Below are 17982 nucleotides of genomic sequence, written 5' to 3' on the forward strand. Positions count from 1 at the left end.
GGAAATACTGCACCAAGCAGCGATTCCCAGCTGGAAACCTCGTTATGTAAGCAATATCATTTAGGACATTAGAGGAAGTCAGTTACAGCCCATTCTCCTCAATCCAAACATACCCCTGACCATTTTCTTAGAATATGACAATGTCATCTTAGCATGTGGTTTCTGAGCAATAGTCACAAGAAATTCAAGATCAGCTCACTGCATCTCAACCACAGCATCAGTAAAGAATCATAACAACAGTGCGCAATACCTGGCTTGTTCTCATTAAATGTCCTTCCTGCAATAACTGTAATATGTTAAGCAGCATTTCACAATAGCTTAACTTAAAAATTTTGCAACAAGCATGCTTAACTGGTGTATTTTGTGAAATACAAATGGAAACCACAAAACCAAGAGCATGCACTGCTTGATGTAAAAACTGTGAACTGTTGACTTAAAAAACATGTTGCTCAAGAGATATTTTAACACTGCATTATGCCATTAACACTGCAAACCAGTGTATTTCAAATGTGAAGCAAATAATCCCTTGCCTAGTGAGAGGAAGACAAGAGGGATTTGAGGGTACTGTGGGATGAAATACTGAATTTCAGCCATCAATGCGCTCTTGCAGCTCAGAAAGCCAGTTGTGTCCTGGGCTGCATCCAAAGCAGGGTGGGCAGCAGGCTGAGGGAGGGGATTCTGCCCCTCTGCTCTGGTGACACCCCACTGCAGGGCTGTATCCAGCTCTGGGGTCCCAGCACAGGGAGGTCCCTGACCTTTTGGAGCGAGTTCAGAGAAGGCAACAAAAATGATCAGAGGTCTGGAGCGCTTCTCCTATGAGGAAAGGCTGACAGAGTTGGGGCTGTTCAGCCTGGAGAGAAGAAGGCTCCAAGGAGCACTTTCAATACATAATAAGGGCTTATAGGAAAGATGGAGACAGACACTGTAATAGGACCTGTTGCAATAGGACACAGGGTAATGGTTTTATACTAAAGAGGTTGTCTAGAGAGGTGGTGGATGTTCCATCCCTGGAAACACTCAAGGCCAGGCTGGACAGGACTCTGACCTAGATTAAGATGTTCCTGTTCATTGCAGAAGGTCAGACAAGGTGACCTTTAAAGGTCCCTTCCAACCCAGACTATTCAGTGATACTGTGATAGTGAATCCTACAGTTACCACATCCTGAAGCTCCAAGTTTACCATACCTTGCATTTATATTAGTTCAGGACTAAATTAAAAGCAACTCTGCTGAGCCATAGAGGGAAGGTCAAAACAAAGCCTGTGCAAAACCACATTTGACCTGTTTTCTATAACGCTTGAGTATTTGCATCCATGTATACATAAACAGTCAAATTTACAGGTTATAAATGCAATTACAAGTCATAGGACCAAAAGAGGCCACATAAATTTCATATGTATAAAAGCAAAAGAACCACAACTTCCACTTCTTGTGTAAAAGTTCATCCATTTCAAAAATCCTTCTATTTTTGGTCTTTTCCTTTGAACAGCTTAAATCTTTTTGCTGGTTCAGTCCAGCACAGTTCACATTACCAAGCTAGCAAATGTGGCCAACACTGGCTAAACAAGAGAGCTCCTACTAATAGCAAGAAAAACAGTATTTTACTAATATGAAAAAAAGAAATACCTGAAAGAATAATTTCAAGCTCAGATATTATGTATTTAAAAGGCAGTATTTAAAGCTAAGAGCAATTTGAAGTAAAAATCCCGTTTCCTGCAGCTTTCCTTGGAGAAGAAGTTTTATAATCTGGATTCAGGATTCTAATTAAACATGGTTTTCCTTTCTGAAAGAATGTGAAAGAAAATTCTTCATTGTATTTAGGATCTATTCATCATTATATCTTTTCTGTCTTTAAAGAACATTTTTCACTCATTTTCATTTTTTGGAGTTGCAGGTATCAATTTGACAGCTCCACAAAGTAAATGTTCCTATTTAATGACTGTACAAGGAAAAACATACAAACTAGACATCTATTATGGAAATGGGCTACATTAAAAAAGCACAGGGAGAGACAAAATAAAAACTGGAGACATATGAAGTACTTAGGAAAAAAAAAATCCATGCTACCCAACTGGACTGAGGTAATCACAGATTGCTTCTACAATGAGTTTTGCTGTATTTTAGACAATTTTATTTAACACTGTACTTTTGTAAAAAAGAGCCTCTGCCTCTTCACTACTGAGTTTCCCTTGAGGTTATGCTAATAAAATATAATAGACCCAAGCAAAACAATAGTTTTTTTCCTACTTGGAGTAAACACATATAAAATTTCTTGGTGAGTATTTGTGTTATGTTGGTAGCTGGAGCCACTAACAAATATCAGTTTCCATTGTGCTTGGAGCTGTAAAACCAATACATGAAAAAAGTTGACTATTTATCCTGTTAAAAGTAGTTACCAGACATTATCTCTTAGGAAAGTTTCAAATTCAAGCACATACTTGGAATGAAACAATTCTGCAGTCAGCTGTGTCTTGGTGTTAGCCTGTGTTTCTGTGCCTTTTTTTTTCATTGAAAGCTAAAAAGAAAACTTTACAAGAAACGAAAAAAATTTGGATAAAACATTAAATTCAAGAGGGACAGTTGTCTATGCTCATGTCCCTCCCAAGAGCGGTGCACCAAGGGTCAAGTCAGCAGCTGAGGTGTACAATGCCAAAAGTGAACTGCTGTGCTGCACTGGTAGTATCCCAAATTGCCTTGACTAAATATGCCACAATAAAACCTTAACAGACACAGGAATTACAATGAAACTCAGCGTAAAAAACCAAGAGCTTTGTTGAATACAGACAAAAGAAAAAAAATCACCAACATTATTTTTGCTCTTTGTGGGTTAGCATCTAACAACCATGAGAAAAATGCTTTCAAAAGTATGAGAGAAAATGCTTTTGACACTCAAGCTTACCTGAACAAGCAAGCATACTGCTTTAGGACAAACACTCATAAAGAATTAGTAGATAATCTTTTGAATCAAAAACAAATAAAATCATACTTGTCAGTAAGGACAAGTTTAAATAACTTTGATTTTTGCATTAGTCCTGCTACAGCAAGTTTTTGCATGTTTTCCTATGCTTCCTCCCCAGGAAAAGTCAGGCCTGATAGGACAACAGCCAACCTGCAGCTAATTAGATAAATAGTCAAAGCTACCAACCACCTGCTTCCAGCACTCAAATCATTAACCTTTTCTGCTCAATTCATCTATCTGAAATGGTAAAACAAAACACCTGATAAGATAGGGGGACACATAATATGTGAAACACTAATTCTGTAAAGCTCATATAACCCATTCAAAAACCAGCTAACAATTAGTATTGTTGAATCACCCTTTCATCATTCTACTGTACTTCATATTTTCTGGTCTACTAGTTAAAAGCTCAAAAGAGCAAGGGGAAAGGGGAAAACAAACAAAGCCAGTAAAATATTCCATTCTTTTTCACCTCTTAGGACTTTCTGTATGCAAGCAACCCAACCCAAGCAGAGCTCTGTCCTCATCCTGTCCCACGTTATTCCAATGCACATCAATTAATACCACAACCTCTCTCAGTAATGCTATTCCTTATTGGAGGCAAATCTAAAATCTCTTAGTATCTCCTGCACCTTTTAGTGCTGGAGCAAGTAATTTGGCTACCTCTCAATAAGAGAAAGAAGCAAGAAATTCCTCAGCAGATGGGAGGTGAATGTCACATGGCAGAAGCAGCAAGGATTCCGACTGCAGATCCCCAAATTAATTGCAACACAAAGTTCAGCTTCAATAGTCCACTACTGGGCACAGTCTGCTTGGATAAGTCATAAATATTGTTCCAAGGACAAGAAAATACAGCCTACTGTTTGAGGTAATAAAAAAACACACTACAATGTCTCAGACTGCTGCTGTTTCCAGCAGTTGCCCACTATCTCACCACTGTTTGAATCACAAGCTCCTCATGAGTTGTCACCAGCTCTCTGCTTTGGCAAACTCCGCAGGGGCATTTTCCACCTGAAGGCATGCTGACTTACAAACTGTTAACATTCTGATTCCATTCACATTCCTCAAATTCACACACACGGTGGTGGATTTTATTCTTTTGCACACCACAACCCAAATGAGACTTTTAAAGTGCTTATTTAGGAGCCTATTTTTTGAACAGTGAACAGAAAACCCTCCAATCCAGCAAGGACTAAGTAGAGGTTAAGGCGCTAATCTGAAGTGTGAGTTAAATCAAGGAAGGAACTTGGTCACAAAAAAATCACTGTCCCCATCCTGTTAAGAGGCAAGACATTTCAAATAGATTTCAACGTAGTTTTTTATGTACATGCCCATAATGGGAAACCAAGCATAGTTTGCTCAAATGTCTCCAATCCCTCAAAGAACCTCTTCTTTAAAGCCCTTGATTAAGCAACAAAACAAACCCAAAACTTCTGACCCAAAACAGTGCCTGACAGTTTCTGCTCTCTCTGTCCCTGGTCTGGGCAAAGAGGGGGTCACCAGCACTAAGAGCCCAAGAGAACACCCATCCCAAGGCAAGCATATGGCAGAACAGGATGAGAAACAGTAGGAAAGCCCAATTCTTACTTTTGCTAATTTCATTAACTCTGTCTGGAGAGGTTTCCTAAAATTATACATTTTGACCAAGTCTGAGAGGAGGGGGAAGAACTGTTCTGGTTTTTAATTAGAGATGGATATTAGTAAAAAGTTCTTCACTCAGAGGGTGGTTGGGCACTGGCACACAGCCTCCCCAGGGAAGGAGTCACAGCACCAAGCCTGGCAGAGTTCAAGAAACATTTGGAGAAAGCTCTCAGACACATGGTGTGACTTTTGGTGTGTCCTGTGCAGGGACAGGACTCGATGATCCTTATGGGTCCATTCCAGCTCTGGATCTTCTACAGTTCTATGATACCTGTGTCCCCATTTTTGGTTGACAAGGAGAAAGGTGAAAGCGTAAGTCCATGAACTATCAGGAGAGCTATTCTTTTTAAATCAGAAGTCTTCCTTGTTTACCCACATCACTGAAGTGTAATGGTTGATTGCATTTGTTTGCAAAGGAAAGTGTATCTTGTATGTTTAGCAATGAACTTAACTGATTTTCAATGTCTGTAAACACTGCCTGTGAAGCTGGAGCCTAAATAGCTGGGGACCTGTAACTACAGCCTCAACAAAAAGTTCAAATACAGATATATGAAGTCAGGAAATAGAGTTTCAACTCTGTTGTCATGGCCAACTCTCATGTCCTGGCCATATTTTCTTCTATAAAATTGCAATCAAACATACATTTGTCCCCAGTGATCTGGCTCAAGACATAAAGAATATCAAAGCTAATTAGCCCACTGAGGCATCTGTGGCTTAATCAGCACTGCAGTAACATCTCAAAGCATCAATATCATGTCATACTTGAGTCCCATATGTGTTCCTATCAGAACAGAAAAGATTTCTAGAATCACATTTAGAAGTTGATTTTAACAGGTTCTGTTCCTGTACTTTTTTTAAAACCTTTTAAAATATTAAACTAAAATGCATGCAAGTTTATAACCCAGGCTTTTGCAAATCTCTGCAAAATGTGGCCATGTAACACATTCATTCATAAGCAGTCCATAATCCTTTTATCTTCTAAATAGTATGCAATGGAAAGCACTCAGTTCTATATGGTGTGCTTTCTCTCTGCGTTCTATAGCATCATGTCAACCAGCTTTTAACATTCTTTTTTATGGCAGACATGAGTGAAAGAAAAAGAACACACTCAAATGCAGCTAAACATCTTCCACTAACAAACATCATCTAAATCACAGAATTCTTCACCAACAGCTATGTCTTCCATCAGCTTAAGCCACTAAAAGCATGGTTGACAATATTCAGTAAGTGTAAAAAGAAGAAAAAAATACTTACTAGATTGGTACGGTTTTAAATAAAGACTTCAGTTTAACAACATTTTTGTTCTAAGCCTATAAAATCCTTCTGCCTCATTGGAAGCCATAGAGCATTTGGAGTCAGTTATGCTCCTTGGTAAAGCTTGACCAAATATACAAATGTGAAACTGGTATTGCTTAAGCTGAGAAAGGTTAACTAGTACAATGAACATTTTAAAAAATCATTGTTTTGTAATATGGATGGGCACGGCTGTACAAAAAAACCCTCTCAAATGCTAAAGTAGAAAACCCATCTTGAAATTTTTGCCATGAAAACACAAAAGATAAAAAAAAAATCTCGTGAACATAAGAGAAATTTTCAGTGTTTTCAAATAATTAATTTGTACACATTACATCAAAGATTAGAGCACTTCCTAAAAAAATTATTTCTTTACAAAACAGAATGAGGTAAAAAATAATTTTAAACTTAATTTTGGTTAATGGTGTGTGATTGCTGAGATCTTAATAGATTTCTTACGTCTGTAATCATAAAAATGTTGTGCCTAAATCTATTCCAATCAAGGTTTTTATGAAGCAACTTAAGCAGTCACGCAAACTCCTCAAGTTGTTCTTAGAAAAGAAATGTGATTTTAAATTCTAGCTAATTGATTTACAGCCTCCCTCAAAACCAAGTAACTCCTATTGGCTGGGGAAGGAGTTCCTCTCACTGTCAATATGGCATAAATCTTGAATAGAAGCACTTTGCCAATCTGTAGATGTGTGAGCTTTTCATCCTGGCAAAGGCAAGGTTTTCACCAACATGATCTAGACTAGTTTAGAGAGTCTGAGCAAGGAGTATTATTGGCAACAGTCTTAGGGGAAAAAGAAATCGAGTGTCCAACTTCCTCCCACCCAATGAAGTTTGTTTTGCAGGCATTTTTACTTCAGAGAATCCAGGCCTTCCTCAGATTTCTTCAATACAACTGGGGAACAGCAGTACCCCTACCTACAATTCTCAGTACTGCCCTGGTACCTTAAGTATTCCAACACAAACACCCCAAGTCACGGCAACACACTGCTTCTGTAAAATGCAACAAACAGCCAGGCCATGACACTCAGCTCAGAAACTTCCACCTGGGAGAAGCGATCTTCTCATGCTAACAGGGTGTATAAAATAAAATGCTTTGAAATACTTATGTTTCCTCTCCTGGAAGTACATCACAGCTTAGATTGTATTGCATGAACAGTATAAACAACTCTAAATCATAATCTACTTCTACACTGGAAATGTATTAGGAACAGTAAAAGGACTAATGCTGCATTAAAGAAAGTGATAACCCTGCATAGTGTGCAATTTTTCATTTTGCTCAATTTTAAAATGCATCATATAAATTACATTCATAAATGTTGGAGAAAAAGAAAACATGAAACAACAAAAAACCTTCTTCCAGGGTTATTTTCATTTGCAAAGATTTCAAGCAGCAGAAAATTATTCTTATCTCTGAACAAGCTTTTGTATTTCTTAAATAACCCCCTTCTGTACTTAACACCAACACAGTTGCATTTGGTTAACAGAAAGTAGCATCCAAAGGCAGTCATGCCTTTTACTCTTCAATTTAATCCACTGAGAGCTTTAAACAACTTGCAATGTCTACAATCACAGTCCTCTTAAACAAACACTTTCATAAATTCTAAGGGTTTTGATGCTCCTTCTAGCATGAAAGTGAGATCCCCCACACAGTGTTTATTCATGAATTGGTGAAAACTGTAGCAAGGACAGAACTGGAAGCCACATGGTGCTACTTCAGTGCTAAAAGCTCTTGCATCTCTGTCACAACTCATAGCTATCAGAAAGAAAAGGGCTGAACACACACTGGAGCATGCCTTAAAGTGAATGTAGCAACAAATATATCAGAGAATGTGTGTTAATGCTGTTCATTGTATAGAGTAACAAAGATGATTATTTATAGTAGTCAGGCTTATTCTATAGCATGAGACAAGCCATGGACACCTCAACAGCGTAGCCACACATCCTTCCTGCCAGACAACATCATTCTGGCTGTTTTGATAAGTGAGCCACCAAATTCCTCTCCAAAATACTTCAACCTGCAGGAGAACTCCTTAAGGACAAGCCAAAGTCCCCAAACACATGAGTAACTTATACCAGCACTTAGGAAAGGATTAAGCAAGGGAAAAGACAGCTAGCTAGAAACACTCAAGAGTTTCTGAATCTTCAGAGGGCATCAGGAAAACTGGGTTATGTATTTGAGATGTAACAGTCAAGAAAAGAGTATCAGAGCACATGGAAATTAATGGAGCATGAAACTGAAGAGAAAAATAAAATAAAAATTTTTTAAAGGAAGCAAGCTCCTCTAGCACACACTCTTGGGCTTAATTCTCTTCATCAGTCTTACCAGATTTACTGTGGTTTATACAAGTTAGGGTTAGTAACTTCTTGAATGTTTATTCTTGCTATTACCGACAGCTAAGATTTAAGAAAACTACTTTTGACTAAAATAAATGATAGCAGAAAATGTTACCTGATAACCTTCTGCAAATGAGAAAGAAACCAACCAAACAAACCAAAAAAAACACAAACACAATAAGCAGAAGCACATAAATGAACCACAAAAAAACTAACCAACATCCCCCAAAACAAATAAATAGTGACATCTCTCTGGAAGAAATTTAATTATATTTTACTTATTTTTGTTATTTATGTTACATATTTATAATATGTTATTGTTTTGTTATTTATATATGTGTGTTTATAAAACACATATATACATATACAGTTAACTCATCCAAGTTGGTCACACTGACAGATGATCAGGTCCAAAACAAAGATATCATACTGAAACATTATCAGCAAAATATAATGTGACTGATTTTTAAATAAACAGATAATTTTTTAAGTATTATTTCATTTTAAGGCAAAATAAAGTTAACTTCAAAAAATGGAACTTTCCAAAAGCTGCTAATTTCCTGGAATGCCCAGCAACTACTCTACTAAAGCACAAGAGGTAGATCCATCACTAATCAAAACATAAGCCTTAATAATTTTATTTTTTTTAACTCCACCCACTTCATTATAGTGGGAATTCTTTACTGCTATTGCCTAACTATACTTGAATCTTAAGATTAACCAACTGAGAATAAAACCTGCCCAGGAAACTCTCTCAATTTCCATGCATAAGCTAATGTTTTTAAACAACTCTTTGCCCTCCATACCATTACTCTGGTTCAGCAAGTTCAACTTTATTGATACTGAAGAACAGGAGACTATTCCTAAGAGTGATAAGAAAAAAAAAAACAAGCATAAATATTATACTGTCAGTCCTCTTGTATCAGCTGTATACACATCTGCAAAGGTTCAGTGTCTGGGAGTGGTTTTGCTCCTTTTTTAGAAGAAAATCAGACCAAAAAAAGGTTGTACCTACAGAACGTGTTGGGTTCTGGCACATTCTTTGGCCCATGTTATTAGTGAGGGATCAGCTTTTCACAGCCATTCTTTAACCACCAGTGGGAACACACTACCACTGGTTTGAATCAGTGCATTTTAAAGTCATATATGCAAGCAATGTAGGAACTATTGCAGTGGACAGAGAATAAATAAATACTTTTCTCAATAACATGCATAATACAATGTAACACTTTCAGGCTGATTTTTTTTTAAAGAAGAATTTTACAGGGTTGGGTATTAATTTTTCTGCTCCAAGCATGTTTGCTTTGACAACATACACACACACATGCTACATGTTTATTTTGTTAGCCAATTGAGAAAAACAAAGATTTCCATAGTTACCAATAAGCTGCTGTGACAGGATATAATGGCAGTTCATTTTCTATCACCCAAACTTCATGCATTGCATTTTTGCTATAAAAAATTAAGAACTATTTGGGAGAAGTTGTGTTCTTTAGAGAGACAATGTGCTTCCCTTGTGTTTAGTGCACCTTATGAAAAATCAGAAACAACTACAGAAGATGTCATTCTCCATGGCTGGGAACTGCCAGGATCTGAGATTAGAGCATGAATGCTACAGGAAAAGAATAAGTTTAGGGAGATGTAAGGATAAAAAAGAATAAATCCAGGCTACAAATAACATCAGGTTCATGAACAGAGCAACAACAGAAACATGTTCTTCAAAGAAATATTTTTGGTCATTTGCTTTCAGTTAGGCCCTCTTTCTTAACCAACTCTATTCTCCTGGCTGGGACACACACCATACCACATCATTTCTGGCACAGGATTAGTAAAATAGAAGGATGGCCACAACTGAGCTGGAAAGTATCTTGTCATCAGTTCTGTTGGCCAACACACACTAACTGCTGGAAGTATTCTGGGAAGAGTTTGCTTTTTTTGTTGGGGGTTTTTGTTTATTTTTTTGGCAACAGAGAAGAAAAGGCCTAAGCCATTCTGGTCACCAAGTGCAACACCAGCAGCTAGAAAGTAAAGCACTCTCAGGAATGGAGGAAATTTCTGCTGTGCCATCTACAGTAGGCAAGTGGTTTCTGTTCCAGGTTACATCCCTGAGAGCCTGTTAGTAACTCCAGCATTGCAAGCAGGCAGCTTATATCCAGCTTCTCTCTCCTCTTTCCATTCCCAAGAACTATGTGTTTCTAACCAAAATGGATTTCAACAGCCAGTCCATCCCAGTGCACCACACAAAACAAATGGCTGCACAAATAGCCAAAATTGTTTACCAAAGGTAAAATCTACCAGACACACACCACAGTATTTCTTTATACTGGGCAGTGACAGCTGTATGTGTACAGGTTTTCTAGTTACTCTCACCATAATTACACTTCTGCAGAAATTGGAGGCAAAATCACTGCCGTGTCATTTTGTTTGACATCAATGGAATGGTACTGAGTAATAAAGCATTCTTCACAAGACTTCTACTGTAAGCTAATCAGCTAATCTTTCAAGAAAATGCACAGTGAAATAGCTGGTTTTAAGTATATACCAGATGCCCTTTACAAAGAATCCCAGAATTGGTAGGGTTGGAAGGGACTTCTGGACATCATCTTGTCCAACCCCCTTCCAAGGCAGGGTAACCCAGAGCAGGTGACACAGGGACACATCCAGGTGGCTTTGGAATGTCTCCAGAGGGGGAGACTCCATGACCCCCTTGGGCAGCCTGTTCCAGTGCTGTGACACCCTCCACATAAAGAACTTCTTTCTCATGTTAAGGCACTTCTTGTCATTTAATTTATGGCCATTGCTGCACACCACTGAAAAGAAGGTGCCAGTTAGGCCATATTTAAGTAGATGAAAAATGAAACAACCTAACATTTCATATATTAAAAAGCAAAAATCAAACTAAAAGCACAGTCAATTCTTCAGAAGACTATTACAACATTGTCTTGAAAAGCGATATAAAAGTCCCTATCTAAATGGGTCCACAGTTACCCTAAATTAGTGTAGTGATAATCACTTGCAAGTTATTGCCATTTTTTAAAAATTCACTCTACCTTACAAATCCATTCTAGAGAATTCACCATTGTAACACAAACTCATTTATTGCTCTAAAACACAAAATTACTTCTAGATTGAAAACACAGAGCTTTAAGACATGCAATACTCACTGATAGTTAAAAATAAAAATCTTTGTAAGGAAACAACTTACTTGATTGAGTTTCTGAAGTGGTCCTCAGCAGGATTTTTTACTGTACAACTGTTCAGCAACCATAAATCTGCTTCATCAGAGTTATCTACAAAACAGAAAGAAACAAACGTGTGTTAAGAATTATTTAACCTGTCAACTCCTAACTTATATAATATTAAAAAAAACCCAAACTGAGCAATTAATAATAAGTTGGCTATTTGCAAGATTACTTTATATTCAATTACATTCTTGGAAGGGGGTTTTTGTTTTTCTTTGGTTTGCATTTTAGAATAAAAAGAGGCATTTCCATTGTAATTTCTTTTTAATTTTTTTGCCAATGAGGAATGAATTGTTATCTCATTTACCAGCTGAGATGCCACTAGATTGCACATCATGGAAAACAAAGTTAAAAAGAATGGTCACAACTCCCAGAAAAGTCTTGCCTAGACAAAGGCAAGATTAAGTGGTCAACAAAAGCAGGTTTCACTAAGAAAACAAAATCCCTGCTTCAGCTCCACTGTGAATTAATACTACAAAAGAAACAAATCACAATTCATAACATGTAAACCTCTACCAAGGAGAAAAGTGAATGTAGCTGGTTTGGAAAGAAACAGACATATTTCTAGTTTTGGTTATTTCTTAGTTATGGTATAATTATAGCTCAGCAATTTTCAGACAAGAGATATTCAAGCAACCAATATCTGTCTCCATTCAGATAAGAATACTATTTTTTCAGGATCCAAACCTTTCTGTATGTTCAGAGCTTATTGATTCATTAACAGAACTGAATCCCAGAATTATCTGCAGAAGCACATATATCAAGTGTAATCCTGTAAAACATGACCTATAGTACAAAATTAGTAGCATAGTCATTATCCTTGTGAAGTCAGAGCTTCTTTTTTGAACAAAAGAATAAAGATAATCTATCTCAAATAGTTTAGTGCTTTAGCATTCATCAGAATAGCTTGTATCAGTTTGGATAACAAAATTTATGTCACTCACTACTATTCAGTACATGGAGCAGTGAAGGATTGACTGATGTATCTTTAAATAACACAAGCCAGTGAGCAATGAATACAGGTAAAACATAATTTTTAGGATGCCTTACTTGATCTGATGTCCTGCTAAAGCAGGAGAAAGTCTGCCATGACTTAGGCATATTTATACATGCACCCACCATGAATGTATCCATACAGGCATGACTTTTCCTCCATGCACACACACTTATGACAAAATGCTAAAATTGAAATAGCTTTCTGTCTCATTGACATTTTCTTCAAAGAAAACTTCATTTACAATTAATTATCAGTCACTTATGAAGCAAGTAAATTGAACCTATGAAACAGGTAAATTGAAAATAATACATAAAATGCAACTAATGCTAAATAAGGGAAATCATTCAGGGGGGTTCTAATCATTGTTGACCAATATTACACGATTAATTTGGCTAAAACACAACTTCCTTTCACAACAGGGAAAGACCACAGAGCAGTCACCTAAACAACATCCAGACCTTTAGCTACTTTAAACAAAACAAATACCTGACCCTGTCAGGTTGGGAAAGAGCACTCAGCTTATCAGCCTACATAGAAGTCAAAAAAAAAAAACTGAACAAGACAAAGAACCTCTCCGCATGAAAACTACATTTTTAGACTAATGAGCAGACTCATTTACTATTAGAAATATAATCTGAGGTTAAAATAATTTATTAGGAATTATGTACAGACAAGCAAAGAAACAGTTTCAATGTCAGAAAAAGAGTGATCTCTTGGCCTAGTCAGATGTACCAAGTATGAAAACAAACACATTTTAAAAGCAGTTTTCCAGTCACACAGCCAAACCGTTGTATTTCTTATTCTTTTCAGCAGCATAAAATGTTTATAAATTCAGCCCCACACCCATAACACACCCACCTGAGAATTAGGGGTGGGACACACACACACACACAACATGGCAAGAGGCCAACATTTAAATGAGACATTACATTTAACAAACACTTGCAATAGCACTCATTGACCACTGTAAAGCACAACCATTTTCAAGAGATGTCTTTATTCAGAGGAGAGATGCCTTGAGACAGAGAACACCAGTCCTGGGCTTGGTCTCAGCCCCTCCTTGTGCCATGGTTTCCAGGTGTGCAGGAAGAGACAGCACTGTGGCAATGCTTCTCCCCTAAAGACAAAATCAAACCCTCTCTTCAAAACAATCTTGGAAAAAGTACCACATTTAAGTTTAGAAAGCCCTTACACACTAAGCCAACAGGACTCATTTCATAGAGTAGTTGGTTTCCAGGTTATTAATATATTGACTCCTTGACTGAGCGACAACTGCAACACTTTATAAATATTACACATATAAAAAAGCCTCCCAAATACACATAAATTCATTCCTTAACAGGTTTCAGCCTCTGCAGAACAGAAGATAAAAAGCTATTACAGAATAAAATCTCCTGAGCAGTTTTGCGAAAAGGAGTCTCATTCATGTACATATCTAAAAATAATTTATGGAACATAAAAGTGCAGCTAAGGTTTGTCCTCCTCTTACAGCAACAGTAGTGTTTTATCATATTCAGTTGTTCTATTTCTGCCTTTATTTTTAAATCTTTTTTTTTCTAAATAATTCTCATCTCTCATATGAATATATGTACATACAAGTTTTGATTATGCATATATATAAACATATAGACACACACTCATGAGTTATATTCATTTATTAAGTGTCCATATTGCAACTCTTCAAAATGACAGCTGAATTTTCTTCATACTTTACTGCCCTATTCATACTTAAAATAATTCCATGCACTGGTGCAAACTCACCACAGTCTACTGCATTTTTTCAATAAAATTTCAGTTAAAAAGAAAAAAAAATTGCCAACGGGGCCTCTTTGTATCAGGTTGCAGGAAGATGTGAACATTTGCAACATCGTGGAAATGACTTGTCAGCGGTCACATTTTGCTTTGCAAGGCCTTGATGGATGTGTGGAAACAAACATGGACCAAAAGAGCAGACTGGGCTTGGCATGTATAAACAACATCTTCTGGCTTCATAATTACTAAATATTAAGCAACACTAGGGTAATAATCCTTTATTCAGGGCATGGAGACTGGAGCAACTGGCTACCTATATATACATGCATAGGTATATGCATGTGTATATGTGTGTATTTATATATATATTTTTGCATATATATACCTATAAGTGTTCTGACATGAGTAGGTGCTACTGTTCAGCAGTGTCCTCAAATAAAGAGTCAAACAGCTCTGACAAATAAGCTCAGGCTTCTAAACACATGCCTAGAGGGGCAGGGGCAGACAGCCCTGAGGATTACCTGCTTATACTCCAGGCAGACAGATGAAGAGTTTAGGTTTGGATGGGAAGCACCACATGAATGTGGTGCTGCACCCACTAAGACATCCATGCACCCTTCCTTGGAAGCTCTCCACCTGCCACTTTCTCCAACTTCATAGGTAAGGTTTTTGGGAAACCTCCAACATTTCGTGAAGAACAGAGGCCTGTGTTTGGGAGCTCACACAGATCTGAGTGAACAGGACAATCTAAACTTGACAGAAGGTTTTCCAGCAAGTCATGGAGACCAGCAGGCAAAACTGAAGCAAGAACCATAAGTACAGTGAACATCAGTTATGGCAGTGAATATGATATAGGTGCATATATCCTGCAACAATCTTCTCTATGGGGATCTTCTTCAATTTATTTTTGCAATATATTCAGGCTAATGATACTTTTTCATTATGCTATTTTGCTGCCAACGTTTATTTTTATGAGCTACTTAAACAGTTTCCTCTTTGATAAGACATTTTTAGAAAGAAAAAAAGGAAGATATGTCAAATCAGCTTTGTGTTAAATGCTCAAAAACACAACTCAAAAGCATGGTCTACTTCCATTGTGACATCTTTTCCATAAAAAAATGCTACACTGGAAGTAAACCACAAAGTCTATCATACTCTCTGAAAAACAACATAGAGTACAAAGGAACCTAAAGGTCATGGAAACTTCTGAGCACTTAAGTTAATTGGGAAACTGGAAAACATGAATTGGCTGCATTATGCAATACTAAGATAATAAAATGGTAAGAGTCTGTTATATCAGTATACCTACAGAGGAAAATAATATTTACAATTATTTTCTAACTAGCAGTGTCAGTTTTGTTATCATTTCAGAAATCATAAATCAGCAGAATTTCTTAAGACTGTAGTCATACTATCAGCTGAAAATAAACAACTGACTTGGGTTTGCCTGGTCTCTAAACTTTTAGTCTTTCTTCTTTCAATTTTTTCCAAAACTTTGTTTTCTTCCAAGCCCCCCCAAACCACATCTCCTTGAAAATCAAAACACTTACAAAACAAAAAATTAGAAGAAACACAGCTAGTGAAGCCCTAAAAGAACAGCCTTACTGTAGCATATCACTCCTCTCTCTGCACTGAAACCACTACCAGATTTGCTCAGCACAGTTTGCTAAAAAAACATGACTCATAACTATTATGACATACTTCTAAATACTGTACATCAATCTGAGAAGTTCAATCTGAAAGCAGATCTTTCTCTATAATTGCTGAAGGCTCTTCCAGGGCCTTTCCCTCCAGCTGTCCTTATCCTGTTCCTAATCACTCTGCAAGTCTTCCTTCTCACCTTTTCAGATTTTGTTACTTCTAACTCTCTTACAAAACAAATATACCTCCAGTTTCCCTGTGTCCACGTGCTGTATTCTAGCCTCTGTTCCCATTTATGGACCTCCCCATTAAACACTTTGTCCTGTGTATTTTCCAAACTAGCTCTGCTCCCTCCCTTGATACCCTGGATGCCATTTCATGCTCTGGAGTAGCATAAAATGTAGTGGATCCAGTAACATCCAAGGTATCTGGAATGTGTGCCTGCAACTGTACTCCATGGGAGTCATCTGCCCCCAAAAGACACAAATAGCTAAGCATGAGGACACCTCACAGCCAGTTACAGAAGTCATGGAGCATCCTGACTGGAACAAAGTTGCCAAACTAATTCTTTTCTTTCGACATCCCTGTGTCACAGAAACCCACTGTCATTTAAATTAGGTTACTGAAATTAGGTGCTGGTTAATTTAATGATTTCTTGGACCACCAGGCATTGAGAGACCTCGACAAGTATTGGGAAAGAATCTCCTCATAAATATGAGTTCAGAAATGCTGTGAATTATCAGCGCAGGAGGAAGGTACATCTTCCTCTGGGGACAGGGAGTTTAGTTATTTGTTTGCAGAAAATAGGCATTGCTAGGAAGAAGAAAAAAGCTCAATAAGGTTGAGAGCAACAAGAAAAAGTTTGGCATTTTATTTGTGTGCCTTTCCTCAGCACACAGACTACTTGGCTACCATTTGCTAGTTCTTAATATTGTATCAGATATAGTTAGCTATCAACTTTCATGCAACTTGTCCTACAGAAAAGATTCCAAGCAAACAAGCTCTTTCCGTGTGTCTGCACCCCTGACAGCAACTACAAATCAAAACCACAAGTTCTTATGAGTTTCCAGATGGTACTTGTTTGGAATCTCAGGGACACGTTATCAGCTCCCACCTCTGAAGACGTACCATGCATTTGCCAATGATACAAAACACTCAAAGGCATGCTGAAAATACCAACTTTGCAGATTGTAAATGTCTTTCAAAACAATCCCACTCATGCCTTATCAACACTATCAGGACGTAAAATATAAAAGGATCAGCTTGATTGCAACATGACTTCTGTTTTCTCATTAAACTTCTGAGATACTCTGGACATAACAAATTACTTCATTCACAATTAATGAAAACACAACTATTTGGTTCACCCTGCATATATGTTATTTAAAGTTCCAAAAGGAAAGCCAGGCTGCTTATCAAATCAGGTAATGCAGACAAGCCTTCATGAAAAATATAATTCTCCCACCATGCCTCTTGCCCTGATTTAAACTACAAATATGCAAATTTGCCATTTTTATTCTCCATTAACATTTTCATTACTGAGCTAATAGTGTAAGTAACCTTTCTTGGGTTTTCTGGTTTTTAAGAAATTGAGCCTTTTTAGTAAATTTTCTTGAGCAGGCAGACATCTCAACAGCAGCTACTGCTGGACTATAAGCAGATTTTATAAAGCCTTCCAGATCAGGATGCTGTGCCTGCTATCAAAGGATATTTCTCACTGTCCAGCACCAAAACAGAGGTGCACAGGGACTTGTCCACTGAACACACAAAATAAGTAGGAACTGAGCACATTTACACACAAGATCCAGCCAGTTAAAATCCAGTAATACACTACTGGATTCAAAATATGACATGTTAAATCATTGCCTCTCCTCATTTCAGTACAACAGACAAATAATTCAATTTTATGTACTTATGCCTACCTTCAGGACTGAAAGTTTTCTAAAAAAATATTGGTTTATTTCCAGTCACCTTTGAAAATCCATTTTGAAAAAAGAAGCACATACACCTCTCTTTTCAGCTGTTTAGGGGGTATCATGCAGTTACTAGGACAAACTACTAAGCTATCACTTGATGTCCATTCAATCTGTTCATGACCTGGATCTTTGCTTTA

At 37.3% G+C, this 17982-nt stretch overlaps 1 protein-coding gene across 2 annotated transcripts in view; it reads right to left on the reverse strand.

The window, feature by feature from the left end:
• Nucleotides 1-17982, reverse strand: part of CDKAL1 (CDK5 regulatory subunit associated protein 1 like 1) — a 376797-nt gene that overhangs the window by 300243 nt on the left and 58572 nt on the right. For both annotated transcript variants that reach the window (XM_005420967.2, XM_031056967.1), the window contains exon 4: nt 11443-11527. In XM_005420967.2, coding sequence (XP_005421024.1) covers nt 11443-11527 — 85 coding nt within the window. The remainder of the gene's footprint in view (nt 1-11442; nt 11528-17982) is intronic.

This window comes from Geospiza fortis, unplaced genomic scaffold, assembly GCF_000277835.1.
Source record: "Geospiza fortis unplaced genomic scaffold, GeoFor_1.0 scaffold104, whole genome shotgun sequence".
NCBI classification, from domain to species: Eukaryota; Metazoa; Chordata; class Aves; order Passeriformes; family Thraupidae; genus Geospiza; species Geospiza fortis.